This window comes from Bos indicus, chromosome 10 (assembly GCF_029378745.1).
Source record: "Bos indicus isolate NIAB-ARS_2022 breed Sahiwal x Tharparkar chromosome 10, NIAB-ARS_B.indTharparkar_mat_pri_1.0, whole genome shotgun sequence".
In the NCBI taxonomy this organism is placed as follows: Eukaryota; Metazoa; Chordata; class Mammalia; order Artiodactyla; family Bovidae; genus Bos; species Bos indicus.
Window position 1 is genome coordinate 53,780,530 of NC_091769.1, and position 17,715 is coordinate 53,798,244.

General features: G+C 38.3%; 2 protein-coding genes across 10 annotated transcripts in view; one reads left to right on the forward strand and one right to left on the reverse strand.

The window, feature by feature from the left end:
* MNS1 (meiosis specific nuclear structural 1) overlaps positions 1–15,037 on the forward strand; it is an 84,796-nt gene extending 69,759 nt beyond the window's left edge. Inside the window, exons 8-10 of the mRNA XM_019968782.2 lie at positions 4,357–4,614; positions 13,106–13,231; positions 14,588–15,037. Coding sequence (XP_019824341.2) covers positions 4,357–4,614; positions 13,106–13,231; positions 14,588–14,677 — 474 coding nt within the window. The 3' untranslated portion in view covers positions 14,678–15,037. The remainder of the gene's footprint in view (positions 1–4,356; positions 4,615–13,105; positions 13,232–14,587) is intronic.
* A 254-nt stretch (positions 15,038–15,291) lies between these two features.
* Positions 15,292–17,715, reverse strand: part of TEX9 (testis expressed 9) — a 237,233-nt gene continuing 234,809 nt past the window's right edge. For all 9 annotated transcript variants that reach the window (XM_070796693.1, XM_070796692.1, XM_070796694.1 and 6 more), the window contains 2 exons: positions 16,065–16,199; positions 15,292–15,493 (listed from right to left, as the gene is read on the reverse strand). In XM_070796693.1, coding sequence (XP_070652794.1) covers positions 15,419–15,493; positions 16,065–16,199 — 210 coding nt within the window. In that variant the 3' untranslated portion in view covers positions 15,292–15,418. The remainder of the gene's footprint in view (positions 15,494–16,064; positions 16,200–17,715) is intronic.

A 17,715-nucleotide genomic window follows, 5' to 3' on the forward strand; every position in this document is an offset into this window, starting at 1 on the left:
GTCTTCATTTCTTTTCATTCTTTTTTCTATATTCTGTTCTGTGGCAGTGATTTCTACCGTTATGTCCTCCAGGTCATTTATCTGTTCTTCTGCCTCAGTTACTCTATTGATTCCTTCTAGTGTATTATTCATCTCTGTTCTTTAATTCTTGTAGGTCTTTAGTAAACATTTCTTGCATCTTCTCCATTGTTTTCCTGAGATCCTGTATCATCTTCAGTATCATTATTCTGAATTGCTTTTCTGGAAGGTTGCCTATCTCCACTTCATTTACTTGTTTTTCTTGGGTTTTATCTTGTCCTTTCATCTAGGACATAACTTTCTGCTTTTTTATCATGATTAACTTTCTATAATGTAGCTTTTGTTCTAGCCAGCTATGAGACTGGATCTTCTTGCTGCTTCTGTCTGCCCTCTGATGGAGTAAGCTAAGAGGCTTGTGTAAGCTTCTTGATGGGAGGGACTGGCGATGGGAAAAACTGGGACTTACTCTGGTGGGCAGGGCCTTGCTCAGTAAAGTTTAATGCAATTATCTGCTGATGGGTGGGGTTGCACTCCCTCCCTGGTAGTTGTTTGGCCTGACCCAGCCCTGGATTAATGGTGACCTCCAAGTGGGCTTATGCCAAGTGGGACCTTCCTGGACTGCTGCTGCCAGTGCCCCCCTCCAGTGGAGCCCCTGCTGACCCACCATCTGCAGGAGACCCTCCAGTACTAGCAAGTAGTTTTGTTTGTGTCTCCTGTGGGGTCGCTGCTCCTTTCCTCTGGGTCCTGGTGCACATTCCAGGACTGGAATCTGTTTCCTGCAGTCCCATGGAAGGCTTACAGTCAAATCCCACTGGCCTTCAAGGTCAGAGTCCTGTGGATTCCCAGTCCCTTTGTCAGATCTCCAGGCTGGGAAGCCTGACGTGGGGTCCAAACCTTCACAACAGTGTGAGAAACCTCTTTGGTATTATTGTTCTCCAGCAGGTAGGGGGTTGATTTTATCATGAATGCACCCCTCCTGCCATCTCGATGCAGCTTCTTCTTTGTCTTTGGACATGGGGTATCTTTTTTTGGTGGGTCCCAGCATCCTCCTGTTGATGGCTATTCAACAGCTAGTTGTGATTTTGGTACTCTTGCAGAAGGAGACAAGCACATGTCCTTCTACTCCACCATCTTGAACTGGAAGCCAGCAGGTGGATTCTTAACCACTGGAGCACCAGAGAAATCCACAGGCAATTATTAAGTGAGAAATACTGGGAAAATTGTGTAGGCAGCCAACTCAATAACTGAGAAAAACATTATAAATCAAGTATGAGGGAAGAATATGGAAGGAAATAATAAAGATACAAGTAGAAGTAAACTAAAAATCAGGAGAACACATAGCATTTTTAAATCTAGTTGCTTAATATTTGAAGGGGAAAAGGGTCTGTGAAGAGAAAAGATTAGGAAAATAATGAAAGATTACTCAGTTGTGTCCTAAAAAAATGAAATTTTCAGTGGTGCAATTTTCTGAATTAAAAATGCAATGATTTCAAAAGATGTAGGAAAAAAAAGACAAGATTATTAAAGCCATTTTCCTCTATCAGAAGATTTGTGTGCCCTGTTTCACATCCTGTCAGCAGGCCCTCTGATTTGTGACCACTGTGGGGAACAGTTGTGAGGGCTTAGACTGACCCCTTGCTGAGAGCTTCCTAACATGTCGGGGTGGGGACAGGGAGGTGACACCCTTTGGGGCCTCCCTCAGCCAGCAGTGGACAGGAATTGAGAGATAATGCTTCTCTACCTCTAGCAGGCTTTTGGGAAGGTCCTGAAAGGCACCCCATGCCTTCCTCACAAGGTCCTGGCAGAGTGAAGCCTCAGTTGTCCAAGGTGGTGACCAGTTCAATGATGCACCCTTGTGTTGGCTTCTCTTCCTTCACTTCTGCTTGTCCCTCACCTCTGCTTCCTGAGATTACCTCCATGATAAAATATCTGTATACAAGTCCTTGTTTAAGGCTGTTTTTCAATGGAGAACCCAGACCAAGACATCTCCAAAGAGTTTCTAGACTCAGAGTAGTTCTATAGCAAATTAATCCAAACTTTCGGAGAACAGCTATTCCTCAAACCACATACTGGGTTTTAGAATATCGAAAATTATTCAGTTCATATTATATAACTATATAATCCAGATCCAGACACATCAAAGACTATATGAACACTTTCCTAGTTCAAAAAATATAATGAATGGTGTTTTGTTTTGCCAAAATCTTTCCTGTTCTTTAGCCAGATGTCTTCACCATTGGATTAAACTAAAATTGGTATGGGATATGGATGCCAGGAAATGTCAAGAATTCATTTGGTTCAGTATGTACTGAATCTCTTTGTGCAAGGTATTATTATAAGCTCTGGAGGAATTCAAAGCTAACTGACACAGCATGTCTGCCTTTAATGAGTCTCTGACTTCTATGCAATAGATGGCAAATAAACACAAACTTTTTATTATAAAAAACACTATGTGTCCAGCATCCCAAAGGAAAATAAGATATGCCTTCTATGAATTTTAGTGAGATGGGGTGTATATTTATGGAATAAAATTAAATGATGAAAAATTAAATGGTATAAGACCCCTGAAAGAGGTAAGAGTGATTAGAGAGAACTAAGAAAAAGATAAGATTTGAAAAGAGGATTGTGTGTGTATGTTAGACACTCAGTCGTGTCCAACTCTGTGACCCTATGGACTATAGCCCGCCAGGCTCCTCTGTCCCTGGAATTCTCCAGGCAAGAATACTGGAGTGGGTTGTCATTCCCTTCTCCAGGGGATCTTTCTGACCCAAGGATTGAACCTGGGTCTCATGCATTGCAGGCTAATTCTTTACCATCTAAGCTACCAGGGAATAGAGAAGACTATGAGAAAGAATTTGGAAAGATAGGGATAAATGAAGAAAAAGAGATTGAATGATCAATATAATTAACAAAGTTGCTGTAACTGATACTTGCAGATTGGCTCACTTAAAACCCATTCTGCCATTTCCAGAAGGAAATGGCAACCCACTCCAGTATTAATCCCATGGACAGAGGAGCTTGGCAGGCTACATAAAGTCCATGGGGTTGAAAGAGTTGGACACAACCTAGCAACTACACAACCAACAACAACACTGTAATAGAGTATTTCATAAAGGAATCAGGATCTGGTGGGCCTCTGAGATATTGTTTTCTGAATTCTATTTTTGTTCTCCTGGATGTGTTACTGATGTGATGCCTGTTAATACAGGGATACACTAGTTATTTGGGAAAAGCCTTTGGCAGCTTGTCAGGTCCCTAGCTATTTTGAATAGCTATTTGCATAATAATAAATACATTTTCTGTCTCAAAAAAACCCCATTCCTACCCTTACTACATCCTACCCTGTTGTAAATTCATTTGTCTTGCTTTATTGCAAAGAGAAATGTAGTTAAAACTACATTTATCTCTTACTAGAATTCTTCATATGAACTAGGTTATCTCCAATAGCCATCACCCTCACTTCAAGGTGTGAAGATGGAAGATGAGATAGTAGTCGGTCACCATAGACAGAGTTACCATGAGACTTGAGCAGTAGGATGAGAGCTTGGTTCCCTGGCCTTCCTGGAAGTTCTGTATGTCTCTGATGGCCTGTAGTAAATCCCTTATAGTTTGTTGTAATCTGTACCCTTGGCCACATGGGTGTTAAGGCAATATTTTGAAGATACTGGCCTACCTGGAACTTGTATTAGAATTGAGCAAAGTTGGTTAGATTAGCAAATGATTTAAAATTTACAACAGTCCTAATTCAGTAGATCAATGATAAAGCAAATATGGGTGATCCCTGTAAAATTTTTGGTTTTGAAATCTTTCATAATAATGTTGGGAAAATATAAACCTTGTAGGAAAGGACTTTTAACTGCTTCAAGTAAATTTGAATTTCTCTAAGCTTCTGATTCTCATTGCTAGATTATTGTTCTGAAAAATATTTATCAATGATTTGAACACAAGGTTCTAGAATGATTCATAGTTGGTACTATGGATTAAACTAAAATTATATAGTTGACAGATTTAATAAACTCACATATACAAATTTTTATACAGCTCTTTTCAAAGTTAATGTGTTAATTCTGAATACAGAAATAAGATGGTAAATATGTATTAGTTAAAATTTAAATAATCAGCAATCCAAAGGTAACATCTACTTTATTAGTTTTTAAAGGATGGGAAAAGTGTTACCTTGAAAAGGTTTAAGTTTTCAGTTTTATTTCTTATTGTAACATTAAGCTTAACCAAACTCTATCTGACCCTATCTTTATAAATCTACTGTAAAGAAACAATTACTGAATTAACTTTTACAGGTTAATTATTAAATTAACTTTTAGATGTACTGTTATTTAGGAAGAAGCAGAAGAGAAATTGAGAAAGCAAAAGGAGTTGAAGCAAGATTTTATGGACCAAATGGCCTTGAAGGAATTAATACTTCAGGCTGCAAAAGAGGAAGAGGAGACATTTAGAAAAGCCATGCTGGCAAAATTTGCTGAGGATGATCGAATAGAATTAATGAATGCGCAGAAGCAAAGAATGAAGCAACTAGAACACAAGAGGGCCGTGGAAAAACTTATAGAAGAGCGCCGCAACCAGTTCCTTGCAGACAAAGTAAGGAAAACTTTTTTTAAAATTTTCATTGAATAGCAACTGGCTAATTTATCCACTAAATAACTGAAAACTGTTTATGTGCCAGATGTTGGAAATCCATTCCCTAATCATATGATATATACATTTTCTGACTACTCATTAATTAATGAATCTAGAACATATTTATTGATGTTTTCTATGTATTAGACGTTGGTTGGTGTTGAGAACATAAATATGACTAACTCCATGTCATCTATGAGCTTTTAGTGTTGGTTAAGAAAAATACATTAAGATATGTCAAATGTATTGATGATAATCATACAGAATGGACATGTTGTATGGCAGAGAGGAGACTGATCATGAATGTCTTGGCTGCTGTTTTAAAGGTGGATTTTATTCAGGGGGGATCCACTGAAGAATTGAGCTGCATGATGAGATCTGCACTTGGATAGATGATTCAGGTAGCAGTGTTGCAGAAAGACATGAGCGGAGTACGACTGGAGGTGGAAGATCAGTTGTTTTTGTTTAGTTGTTCCGTCATGTGCGACTCTTTGCGACCCCATAGGCTGCTGCATGCCAGGCTACCCTGTTTTTCACTGTCTCCTGGAGTTGGCTCAGACTCATGTCCCTTGAGTCGATGATGCCATCCAACATCTCATCCTCTGTCGCCCTCTTCTGCCCTCAGTCTTTCCCAGCATCAGGGTCTTTTCCAGTGAGTTGATTCTTCACATCAGGTGGCCAAAGTTTGGAGCTTCAGCTTCAGCACCAGTCCTTCCAGTGAATATTCAGGGTTGATTTTCCTTTAGGATTGACTGGTTTGATCTCCTTGCTGTCCTAGGGATTCTCAAGAGTCTTCTCCAGCAACAGTTTGAAAGCATCAATTCTTTGGTGCTCAGCCTTCTTTATAGTCCAGTCCTCACATCTGTACATGACTACTGGAAAAATCCAGAGCTTTGAATATGCAGATCATTATCAGCAAAGCGATGAATCTACTTTTTAATATGCTGTCTAGGTTTGTCATAGCTTTTCTTCCAAGGAGCAAGCATCTTTTAAAATTTCATGGCTGCAAGTCGCTACAGTGATTTTGGAGCCTAAAAAAATAGTCTGTCACTGTTTCCATTGTTTCCCCATCTAATTGCCATGAAGTGATGGGACCAGATACTGAGATCTTTGTTTTTTGAATGTTGAGTTTTAAACCAGTTTTTCACTCTCCTCTTTCACTTTCATCAAGAGGCTCTTTAGTTCCTCTTCACTTTCTGCCATTAAGGTGGTGTCACCTACATATCTGAGGTTATGGATATTTCTCCTGGAAATCTTGATTCCAGCTTGTGCTTCATCCAGCCCAGCATTTACATGATGTACTCTGCACAGAAGTTAAATAAGCAGGGTGACAATATACAGCCTGATGTACTCCTTTCCCAATTTTGAACCAGTTCATTGTTTCATATCCAGTTCTGTTGCTTCTTGACCTGAATACAGATTTCTCAGGAGGCAGGTCAGGTGGTCTGGTATTCCCATCTCTTGAAGAATTTTCCACAGTTTGTGATGATGCACATAGTCAAAGGCTTTAACGTAGTCAGTGAAGCAGAAGTAGATGTTTTTCTGGAACTCTCTTGCTTTTCTATGATCCAGTGGATTTTGGCAATTTGATTTCTGGTTCCCCTGCCTTTTCTAAATCCACCTTGTACATTTGGAAGTTCCCGGTTCACATACTGTTGAAGCCTGGCTTGAAGGATTTTGAGCATTACCTTGCTATCATGTGAAAGGAGTGTGGTTGTGCAGTAGTTTGAACATTCTTTGAGTATCAGGATTGGAATGAAAACTGACCTTTTCCAGTTCTATGGCCACTGCTGAGTTTTCCAAATTTGCTGGCGTATTGAGTGCAGCACTTCCACAGCATCATCTTTCAGGATTTGAAATACCTCAACTGGAATTCCATTACCTCCACTAGCTTTGTTTGTAGTGATTTTTCCTAAGGCCCACTTGACTTTGCATTCCAGGATGTCTGGCTGTAGGTCAGTGATCACACCATCATGGTTATCTGGGTCATGAAGATCTTTTTTGTACAGTTCTGTGTATTCTTGCCACCTCTTCTTAATATCTTCTGCTTCTGTTAGGTCCATACCATTTCTGTCCTTTATTGTGCCCATCTTTGCATGAAATGTTCCCTTGGTATCTCTGATTTTCTTGAAGAGATCTCTCTACTCTTTCCCATTCTGTTGTTTTTCTCTATTTCTTTGCATTGTTCACTTAAGAAGACTTTCTTATCTCTCCTTGCTAGTCTTTGGAACTCTGCCTTCAGATGGGTATATCTTTCCTTTTCTCCTTTGCCTTTCACTTCTTTTCTCAGCTATTGTAAGGCGTCCTTAGGTAACCATTTTGCCTTGTTGCATTTCCTTTTCTTGTGGATGGTTTTGGTCACCCACCACCTGTACAGTGTTACAAACCTCCGTCCATAGTTCTTCAAGAAGTGATTATAATTATCCCAGAGAGAGGTGATGAAAACCCTTGTGAATAGAGAAGGAATCCATCAGTGAAGTGGTAGGAAATTAAAATTGATGGGTCCCGGTGACCAATTAGATCTGAAGAGTTGAGAGGATTCAGTTCAGTTCAGTTGCTCAGTCGTGTCCAACTCTTTGCAACCCCATGAATCACAGCACGCCAGGCCTCCCTGTCCATCACCAACTCCCGGAGTTCACTCAGACTCAACGTCCAGCGAGTTGGTGATGCCATCCAGCCATCTCATCCTCTGTCGTCCCCTTCTCCTCCTGCCCTCAGTCCCTCCCAGCATCAGAGTCTTTTCCAGTGAGTCAGCTCTTCGCATGAGGTGGCCAAAGTACTGGAGTTTCAGCTTTAGCATCATTCCTTCCGAAGAACACCCAGGACTGATCTCTTTTAGAATGGACTGGTTGGATCTCCTTACAGTCCAAGGGACTCTCAAGAGTCTTCTCCAACACCACAGTTCAAAAGCATCAATTCTTCAGCGCTCAGCCTTCTTCACAGTCCAACTCTCACATCCGTACATGACCACTGGAAAAACCATAGCCTTGACTAGACGGACCTTTGTTGGCAAAGTAATGTCTCTGCTTTTCAATATGCTATCTAGGTTGGTCATAACTTTCCTTCCAAGGAGTAAGTGTCTTTTAATTACATGGCTGCAATCACCATCTGCAGTGATTTTGGAGCCCCAAAAAATAAAGTTTGACACCGTTTCCACTGTTTCCCCATCTATTTCCCATGAAGTGATGGGACCAGATGCCATGATCTTTGTTTTCTGAATGTCGAGCTTTAAGCCAACTTTTTCACTCTCCTCTTTCACTTTCATCAAGAGGCTTTTTAGTTCCTCTTCGCTTTCTGCCATAAGGGTGGTGTCATCTGCATATCTGAGGTTATTGATATTTCTCCCGGCAATCTTGATTCCAGCTTGTGCTTCATCCAGCCCAGCGTTTCTCATCTACGACTAATGAGTAACGCTGTCACACACTTCCATATTCAGTGAGTGAGTGGTGATGTATGTATGAAGATGTATGAAGAAAAACAGATTTTGAGGGGGTAGATACATAATTCCATTTTGTCCACATAGATTTTTGAGGCCCAGGGGAAATTTTCTTAGTTGGAAATGTGTATTTAAGAGTTGGTGAGGAAAGTAGGTTTGGGACTTGGGCACATTGAAATGTCTATACTTCATCCATAAAACTGAACTACTACTTTAAGAAGCAAGTAAGATAATGTGTAAGTGCTTTGGAAAGATAAAGAGCTCTAAATATGAAAAGTACTGATAAAGCATGTGGTAAATATTTTTAAGTAGTAATAGAAGTGGAGTAACAATAACATTTATTGTTTTCTTATGTCATTCACTATTCTATATTTATTACAAGCAAATCAATAACTTTTAACTTTCAACTCTGTGATTTAGGTACTGTTACTACCCCCATTTTAAAGAACTGAATTTTGAGAGATGATATATGTTGCCCAAGGTGTCATAGCAAGTTAAATGGTAGAGCTGGGATTAATATATTATCATAATGATTTTCCTGAATGGTGGACAAAAAGAAACCCCAAAATACTCTTACAATCAGCAGATACTCATTAGCTAGCATTCTGCTGAGGGAACCAAAAAAATAAAGCTCATTCTGGTAGCTTTTAATCTAGCAGAAGAAAATAAGGTCTAGATACCCCAAAGACTTGATTATATATACTACTGTACTAAGAATATGTTTCTTAAATGTAAACATTTGTAGAATGTGATAGTGTGATATACTAATAGTGCAATACATATATGGCAGAACTATGAGATTCCCTGGTGGCTCAGATGGTAAAGCATCTGCCTGCAGCGCGGGAGACCCAGATTTAATCCCTGGGTCCAGAAGATCCCCTGGAGAAGGAAATGGCAAACCACTCCAGTACTCATGCCTGGAAAATTCCATGGGTGGAGAAGCCTGGTGGGCTACAGTCCTTGGGGTCTCAAAGAGTCAGACACGACTGAGCAACTTCATTTATGTGGATTTATCTAGAAATACATAAAAAGTGAATAAAAGAAGACAGGAAGGCTATTCTTAGTTGGCAGCTTCTAGAATTACCACATGGAGAAACATGAATGATAGGCTGAGGAGTTTGGCCATGATACAGTAGAAACTGGTTATTGTACTATGCTCTTTAACAAGAGGAGAAAGGGCACATGTACACAATGGAATATTACTCAGCTATTAAAACGAGCGCATTTGAATCAGTTCTAATGAGGTGGATGAAACTGGAGCCTATTATACAGAGTGAAGTAAGTCAGAAAGAAAAACACCAATAGAGTATATTAATGCATATATATGGAATTTAGAAAGATGGTAACAACGACCCTATATGCAAGACAGCAAAAGAGACACAGACATAAAGAACAGACTCTTGAACTCTGTGGGAGAAGGTGAGAGTGAGATGATTTGAGAGACGAGCACTGAAACATGTATATTACCATATGTGAAACAGATGACCAGTGCAAGTTCAACACATGAAACAGGGCATTCAAAGCTGATGCACTGGGACAACTCAAACGGATGGGATGGGGAGGGAGGTGGAACGGGAGGTTCGGGATGGGGGACACATGTACACCCGTGGCTGATTCATGTCAACATATGGCAAAAACCACCACAATACTGTAATTAGCCTGCAATTAAAATAATTAATTAAAAAACAGGTGAAAAAAACAGGTGCCTTAAGAGTTGAAGTGATGATGGCCTGGAGTAGGTTGGCAGAGCAGTGGAAGGAGAAAGGGAAGAGTTTAGATATTTTTAAAGGAAGAATAGATGAGACTTGCGTGATTTTTTTTCTTGGACCATATAGGGTAGAGTGGAGGAAGGTATCAAAATAACTCTCAAGGTTTCAAATATGAGAAGTTCAAGGAATACAAGTGCTGTTATGTTTTGAACTGGAGCAAAAAGATGGACTGACTTCAGTTTTAGTCATATTTAGTTAGAAATGCAAGTTGAAATTCCTGAAGGCAATTGAACAGAAGAAGAAAACTTAGGTCAACTTTTCTTAGAAAAGCATTTCTGGCATTACGTAACCCACAGTTGCAAACTAGGATTCTTCTTCCAAATCATATATTATGAGAAGCGATCAGAGGGCCAGTGACTGAGACCTGGAGAACACAGGAGGTACAAGTGGTAGAAAAACACTGACAGGACCAAGGAATGGCCAGAAAGGCAACAGCTGGATGCCACCAAAAACTGAGAGGTCAGCCCTGTCTTTTTCACGCATGAAGCGTTGGGAGACTTGAGGTGCAATTTTTGGCTCTCCTGTATGCTTGATCAACTCAGGTCTTAGTTCTGTTGTCGTATTTCCAGATGCTTAAAAGGACATAGTTGGAATCTTGTGGTGCCTTAGAATTAAGGTTTCCAAAAGAAAGTAGCAGACAGACAAACGTTTTCCAGTTTCTGTAGCCTGAATCTTGGTTAAAGACAGGCAGGCGGGTGGGTGACTGAGTGAATATGCTGTTACCTTGGAATCATTCTGGATTCATCACATTTCTTACCTATTAACTTTTAGCCATCAAATCCTATTGATTCCAGTTCTACCATAACTCTTATTAAATCCATTTATCTTCATAATTTAGACATTTAGTATCATTCTGTGGACTACTGAAATTGTCTTCTAACCAGTCTCCTTGTGATTCTAGTCCATCTGCTACCAGTTGGCATGAAGTAACTCATTATGTCCTCCTCCTGCATAACTAAATGGATTCCTAATGGATAAAAATCTCAATTCTGTATCTTTGATTGTAACCTTTAAGAGAGATTAAAAAAAAGCACCTAGCATTTTTCCTGGCAAGCAGTAAATACTTAGTAAATGTTTGTTGAATCAATAAGGTTGATTATCAGTGTCAGAACAAAGTGATCAAGGAGACAGAAATTTTAAAAGCTTCGCAAATTGTACAGAAAGCTTTGAATACTCCTTGCCTAGAAAGAGGCAGAACCAGTGACTGTCCTATCTCGTGGCTTACAGAGCTAATCAGAAAACTCCTTGAAAAGTTATCAAGACAGCTATAAAGGGAAGAAATATGAAAACATTACCTAAGCCATAGATACTTTTCTAAGAAATGTATATCTTAATTTTGAAAAAAATGTGTATGTTCCCAAAATGAAGCTGTGGGGTTAGTTTTATTGGTATCAGTGAGACTGGGTCACATTTCTGCCTTGGCCTAAGGAAGAGGATGGAGTTCATGTTCATAGAATCATGAATCCGTTTCATTATACAATCCTGTAAGGCATGCTCTCTCTTTTTTTTTTTTTAAGATTTCATAGATATTCCTAAATAGCTATCTGTCTACCTCTAATATAAAACCACAGTCAGACAAAATCTGAAACTCCCCAGGAGATACTTTCTACCACCAGAGCTATTCAGAATTTGCCCTCATAGACAAATTGGCTTCATATCTTGCTAAAATATTTACCCTAATTTACTATAAAAAGTTTTTTTATGGTAAATAGTTAATGTGGTCTACCTAAGAAGGAAAACCCAAATTAGAGACCATGCATACAAGTGGACAAAAATCTAACAATGAGCTTTCCTCACAGCAGTAGATAACTTTCTTACACCCCCATTAGAAGGAATAGATCAGTTAGGATGATGTTTGTCTACAAGTAGAGTCTCAAGTTAACAGCGGCTTAAGAGTTTACTATTCTCTCGCATGGAAGTCTAGAAACTGAGGCTTTATTCATAGTCTTCAGGAACCCAGTCTCCTTCTGGGTTTTGTTATGGCCCCTGTAGGGTATAGCTCTCATTTTCATGGTTTAAATTGGCTCTTCAACCTCTATAGCCATGTTTCAAGCAGCAGATGGAAGAAGTGCAGAAGGAACAAAAGATGTAAGACTGATTCCTGGAAACTGCCATACAACATTTGTTTATTTCCTTGGCAAAAACCTAGTCCTGTGGTGACCACATCTGACCCTTTAGCCTTAGAAATGCAGTCTAAAAAAAATTCAGATATAGTGATTCTATAGCAGATTCTGTTACCCCGTTTCATCTTAGAGATAAAATATTTAAGAGCAATTCTACCCTTTGATTCAGTAGCAACATGGGTGAAAGTATCTTCTCAATTAGCTGTTGGTGATACTTCTAATTCTGTAATACATCTCACATGATAGTAGACAGAGAAGCAATTCCAAGTTTAACTGGCATTGGATATGGGTGTGTCCTAGCATTCTTCTTTATTTTCATCCAATAATGAAATATTAGGTGATATAGAAGCAGCTTATCTCTCATTGTAACAGAAAAGACAGACATCCTGCTTTCTGGTTTATATGACTTAAACTGATTATTTCAAAGAAAAGTTGAAACATTAATACTATTTTAACTAATTATTGGCAGAAATTCATCATTATTTCAGTGGCCTGCCTTTAGCATCCTTTGCCATTTAAAAGTCTTATTTGGATGTATTTCTGTAAGAGTTCTTTTAAGCCCTAAAATGAGTTAAAGCTAGTCATCTCTTCCATATTTTCACAGCTCAGAAGTTTGGTGTGGTTATCAATCAGAACATTTCCCTGAGAAATACTGGTTCTTTTGCTGGAACATTTGCTGCTGCTCTTGTACCCTCACACAGGCTTTAAGAAACTTAATACGTATGGCAGTACTTATCTTTTAGCTATCCTTGTTGTTTTATCCACCTTTTTTTTTTTTTTGTCTTATATTGTAAGCTCCCTTCAACACCTGGGGTCTGGTAAGCACTCAATAAATATTTGTTGAATTAATTGGGAAATCACTTCTTTGAACCTTTTTTCCTTGGTAATGAAGATGACTTGTCCTGAAAATATGTACTTGCCTCCCTAACATCAGTCATAACTATTTTCCTTATAACTTTAAAGGAAGAATGACAGTAATATATATATATATATTCTATACATAATATAATAAAAGATATATAATCTATCAATTTTGTCTTAATTTACTGCAAGAATAGTTTCGTTTGCCACATTCTTAAAAGATTAATGTGTTTTATGAGAGTAAGTTCTGTTTACATTTCTAGCAACGTGAACTGGAGGAATGGCAGTGGCAGCAAAGACGACAAGGATGTATAAATGCAATTGTTGAAGAAGAAAGACTAAAACTTCTCAAAGAACATGCTACAAAACTACTAGGATATCTCCCTAAAGTGAGTGAGATTTAATTCATAGCCTCTAAGAGTGGGGGGAAGACAGGCGTTAGGATTTCAGAGGGCCTGGGTTTCACTCCGTTCTTGCTGTTACAAAGCAGCAATGTTAAGTGAGTCAGTAATTGAACATCTCCAAAATGAGAGAGTTGGTCTTGGCACTTTCTATTAAATTTGAGCTGGAATTTCTGTATTTAAATTTTAGAGGTTCTGTTCTCCAGTGTAAGAAGTTTAAAACTAAAGCAAATGTGATACGCTGGACACCAAAGCAGGTGATACACAGGTCAGCCTTGTAATCTGTAACGGTAGTAATAGATACAAGCTTGAACTGAGTCTGAGATCTGCTCTGTAACAGGGGGTTACATTATATAACTAGGTAACCCTTTATTTTAAAAATATTACTTCCAGAGAATACATATGAAAATTTGCTATCTGAAATACCTTATGACTATAAAAATAACAACTTGAGTTTCAGAGGCCACATAAACATATGAACTAAAGTAAATAATATTTCTACCCTTCAGATACAGAAATTATGCCATTTGATACTTTATTCTGTCAAAAGAATCAAGTGTATATTTTGTTTAGTGCAAAAGGAAGGAGAAAGAAATGAGAAATTATTACCTGTCCATAGGACCTGATAGTCTAATTGGTTAGAATGAATACAAAATGATATATTAATAACAAAAGCCATATGGAATTGATAAATAAACTATAAATTCTGAGCATGTCTTAGGGTTTAGATATTTGTGTAGCAAAATAACTGTGGAAATGGGAGAACCTGATAACCTAAAATGATTTTATCCTTTAGATCCTCGTGGCTCCAAATGACCTAAATTAGTCTTTGGATTCTTTAGATAAGTAAATATTTAAGTTTAATTTTGTTTTAAAGGGATTAAGATTAGCTGACTTAACTTTACACCTGGATTCTTTCCTGAAAGATCGAAGTTAGCTGACTAGAGACAGAACTGATGCAAGAGCCAGTCCCATGCATAAATCTGGTGAAGCTCATTTCTTCCCTCATATACTGCAGGGCTGTTTCAAAACAAAAACAAGGGTAGGAGGGTACAGTGTGGATTAAACGGATTCCCGTTCAGTCCATCTGAGCAGTAGTACTTGTAGTAGTAAAGCAGAAGAGTCCAGATTCGTATGACGAGTTCTAACAGGACATCAGGTCAGTCTGAGAATATTCAGTATGTATGTACAGTAAGTCAAAATTACAGAAAAAATTTTTTTACTAATTAATTTCATTATATTAGAAATAACTTTATAAATTTCATGTCTGTATCTCTTAGTCTTGTGAATATTTATTGAAATATTCTGGCATTCAAAGTAACCCACAAAATATTTTTCTTGTAGGGAGTATTCAAAAATGAGGATGATATTGATATGCTTGGTGAAGAGTTTAGAAAAGCATATCAGAAAAGGAGTGAAATTTGTGAGAAGTGATACCGTCAAGGTTTGGTAAAACCTGGGTTCTTCTGTACGTTACCACTAGGTGTCACTGTGACTTTTGTTTTAGAGTTCAGTGAGTAGGACTCCTCCAGTGTCTCTGGATTTTCTAAAACATTTCTGTATCATTTATAAACAATTAGTTGTAAGAAAACATTTGTTTTCTGATAAAAATTAATACTTGTAACTGCAAGTTTTCTTTCAATCACTATTGTTTTTGTACTGATAAAATTGAAGATCTGAATTCTACACCACCCTCCATATATTGAGTTGGCCAAAAGTTTGGATTTTTCTGTTACACATGGATCCCTGTACCTATCAAAACAACCCAGGAGACTAAACTCTTCATACCACGTCTATGTTTGTGTCTAGGAACTTCACTTCCTTGATTTGGCTGGGGAAGACTCTTCCTATTATGAGAGGAGAAAAGTACAGAGTGAGGAATTTCAGAGTGCTTTATTACCTAATGCAGTTATCAATAAGAACATAGAAACAGTTTCTCTCAGGTAAACATCGTTTACAAACTAAAGCTAAGTCTCTAGAACATATTTTCTATGCATATGCAGCTGAAAGGGGCTAGAAGGTCATAAAAAAGATAAAAGAATCGAAAGTTCAATTTCTGTTGCTTTATTTTATAAAACATTGCTAATAATTAGGTATCAATTTTATATCCCCAAACCTAAATTTACTTTAAGAGTATATCCACCACACACTAGAGGTTTAAAAGTAGATCACTTATTAATTTCCCCATTCAAGTGCCTTCATAAATTCTTCTTCAGTGAAAGACAGCATCTTGGCAGCTTCAATATGCATCTGTGTTTAAAGAAATCAATATTGTCTAAGAGTAGACCACAGAACAATAGGAAATTTGTGAAAGTGCATGTATAATTCTAATTACAGTAAACAGGTTTAAATAGTAATTTCATTCAGTGAGTAGCCACTAAAAACCCTGCCCACTGGTGGTATTGCACCAACCTGTTTAGAGAACAATTCCATGTTGTAATACCTAATCTTTGCAAAAGGTGACAGTAGCAAAAACATGAATTCACATCCTCTTAACCACAAGGCAAACCTGTGTGGTGACCACAATAAAAGTGGTTTGGAATCAGTTTCACTCCAAGATTTCAAGAGGCAAACTGATCCCTTTTTAAGATTATAGTTATTTTTTATATTTGGTATTATTTTCTTTAGTTAGGGAGTATCCATACTGTATGGAAAAAGAACTAGTAAACGTTTCTAATTTACTTGCATCAATGTATAGATAACATTTTGTGACTAAGCATGGCAATAAAAACTATACCTGAAGGAGAAATACTAAATGTCTTAGTAGAAAGAGCCAAATAATATCCAGGATTTATTTTAACTTTGTTTAAGATAAACTCACCTTCTGCCTTTTTAAAACATCAATTAATTTTAACTGTTTCTTAAATCCTATCATTAATTCTCCTTTTTGTTTTTCTAGCTTCTTGTTTTCTGATTTTAATGCTTCGATTTTTTGGTGTTCTTCATTTGCTATATCCTGCAAAAGGAAAAAATCCTATGTATTCTTTACAGTATTTTAATGGAAAAATTATATCAACAATAAAAACTTAGGTTTAAGTTTCAACAATGCTCACGCTTCTACCATTTTAAAAAACATTTAAAAAATAACAACTTGGTTCTAATTCCAACAATGCCAAAGTAGCTTAGATTTGAAAGCAGAGATGTCATCAGTAGTAAGCAGAAACGAGGTGGTTATGATCCTTGAAAGCATACTCGTTGACATCCACATTTAACTGGCTCCTGAAAGCATTTTTCATTTCATGGTTCACAAGGGATAAACCCAGAGCAAAAAGTAGCAGTCATACTGGGCTGAGGAAGGGACAGCAGTGCTGCCACAATGGTAGAAATTTCCAGGTAGGAAATCCCTCAAATCCTTTGCAGACACCTAAATAACATGACTCCTAGGAACCTATGAGAGACAGCTGAGATTTAAAGAGCTGAGCAAAGAATTCAGCCACTGCCTATGACAAGGAAGACCAAGTTTGCAATTGTGGTAAAAATCCACTGGATGAGCTCTGTAGCAACTTGGATAATGGAGAAAAAGGACCAGTGAACTTTAAAGACAAGTTAGTAGAAATCATTAAGCATAGGAAGGTCGTGTACTTGGACAAAAGTTAAAGGACATCTTTCATGCAAAAGGGAAATGATACCAGAAGGAAATCTGAATCTACATACACACTTAAGTATCAGAAATAGTAACGTGGTAAATGTTAGTAGAGTTTTTATTTTAAAACTTGAGAGTAGCTAAGATTTTCCTGCCAAGATGGCAGAATACAAACATCCTGGGCTCACCTCCTTTCACAGGCACACCAAAATTACAACTATTAATGAGAAAGATCAGAATCTAACAGAAACTAAGGATATAAAAAAGGAACCATAGCAAGATGTAGAAGGAACATAGGTGCACTATTGTCAAGACCCATAGCCCCAGATAGAAACCCACAAGTAGGAGGATAATTACAGTTACACAGGTTCTCTGAGCAATGGGTCTAAGCCCCACATTGGGCTCCCTGGCCTGGGCAGTCTTGTACTGGGAAGACAAGCCCCTATGTTTGGCTTTGAAGACCAGTGGGGCTTACTTTCAGGGGACACAGGTGTGGGAAATAGACACTCACCTCCTAAAGGGCACATGTAAAACCTCACATGCTGCAGGACCCTAGGAAGAGGCAATAATTTTTGAAAGGAGCTGAGTCAGACCTACCTGCCGATCACCCAGGAGGCAACTGAAGTTCATCCTTGGGACACAGGCATTGGCAGAAGCCATTTGTGGAGCCTGCTCTATCATGTGGACACCAATGCTGGGAAGCATCACTTCAGAATCATCCTCTAGTTTATTAGCACTGGAACACGGCCCCACCCACCAGCCTGTCAGCCCCAGTACTGGGAAGCCTCAGGCCAAGCAAATTGCTGGGTCAGGACAAAGCCCCACCCATCACTGGCAGGCAGGCTACCTTAAGACCCTGAGCCTTCAGCCACCCTGGAACACAGCCCTG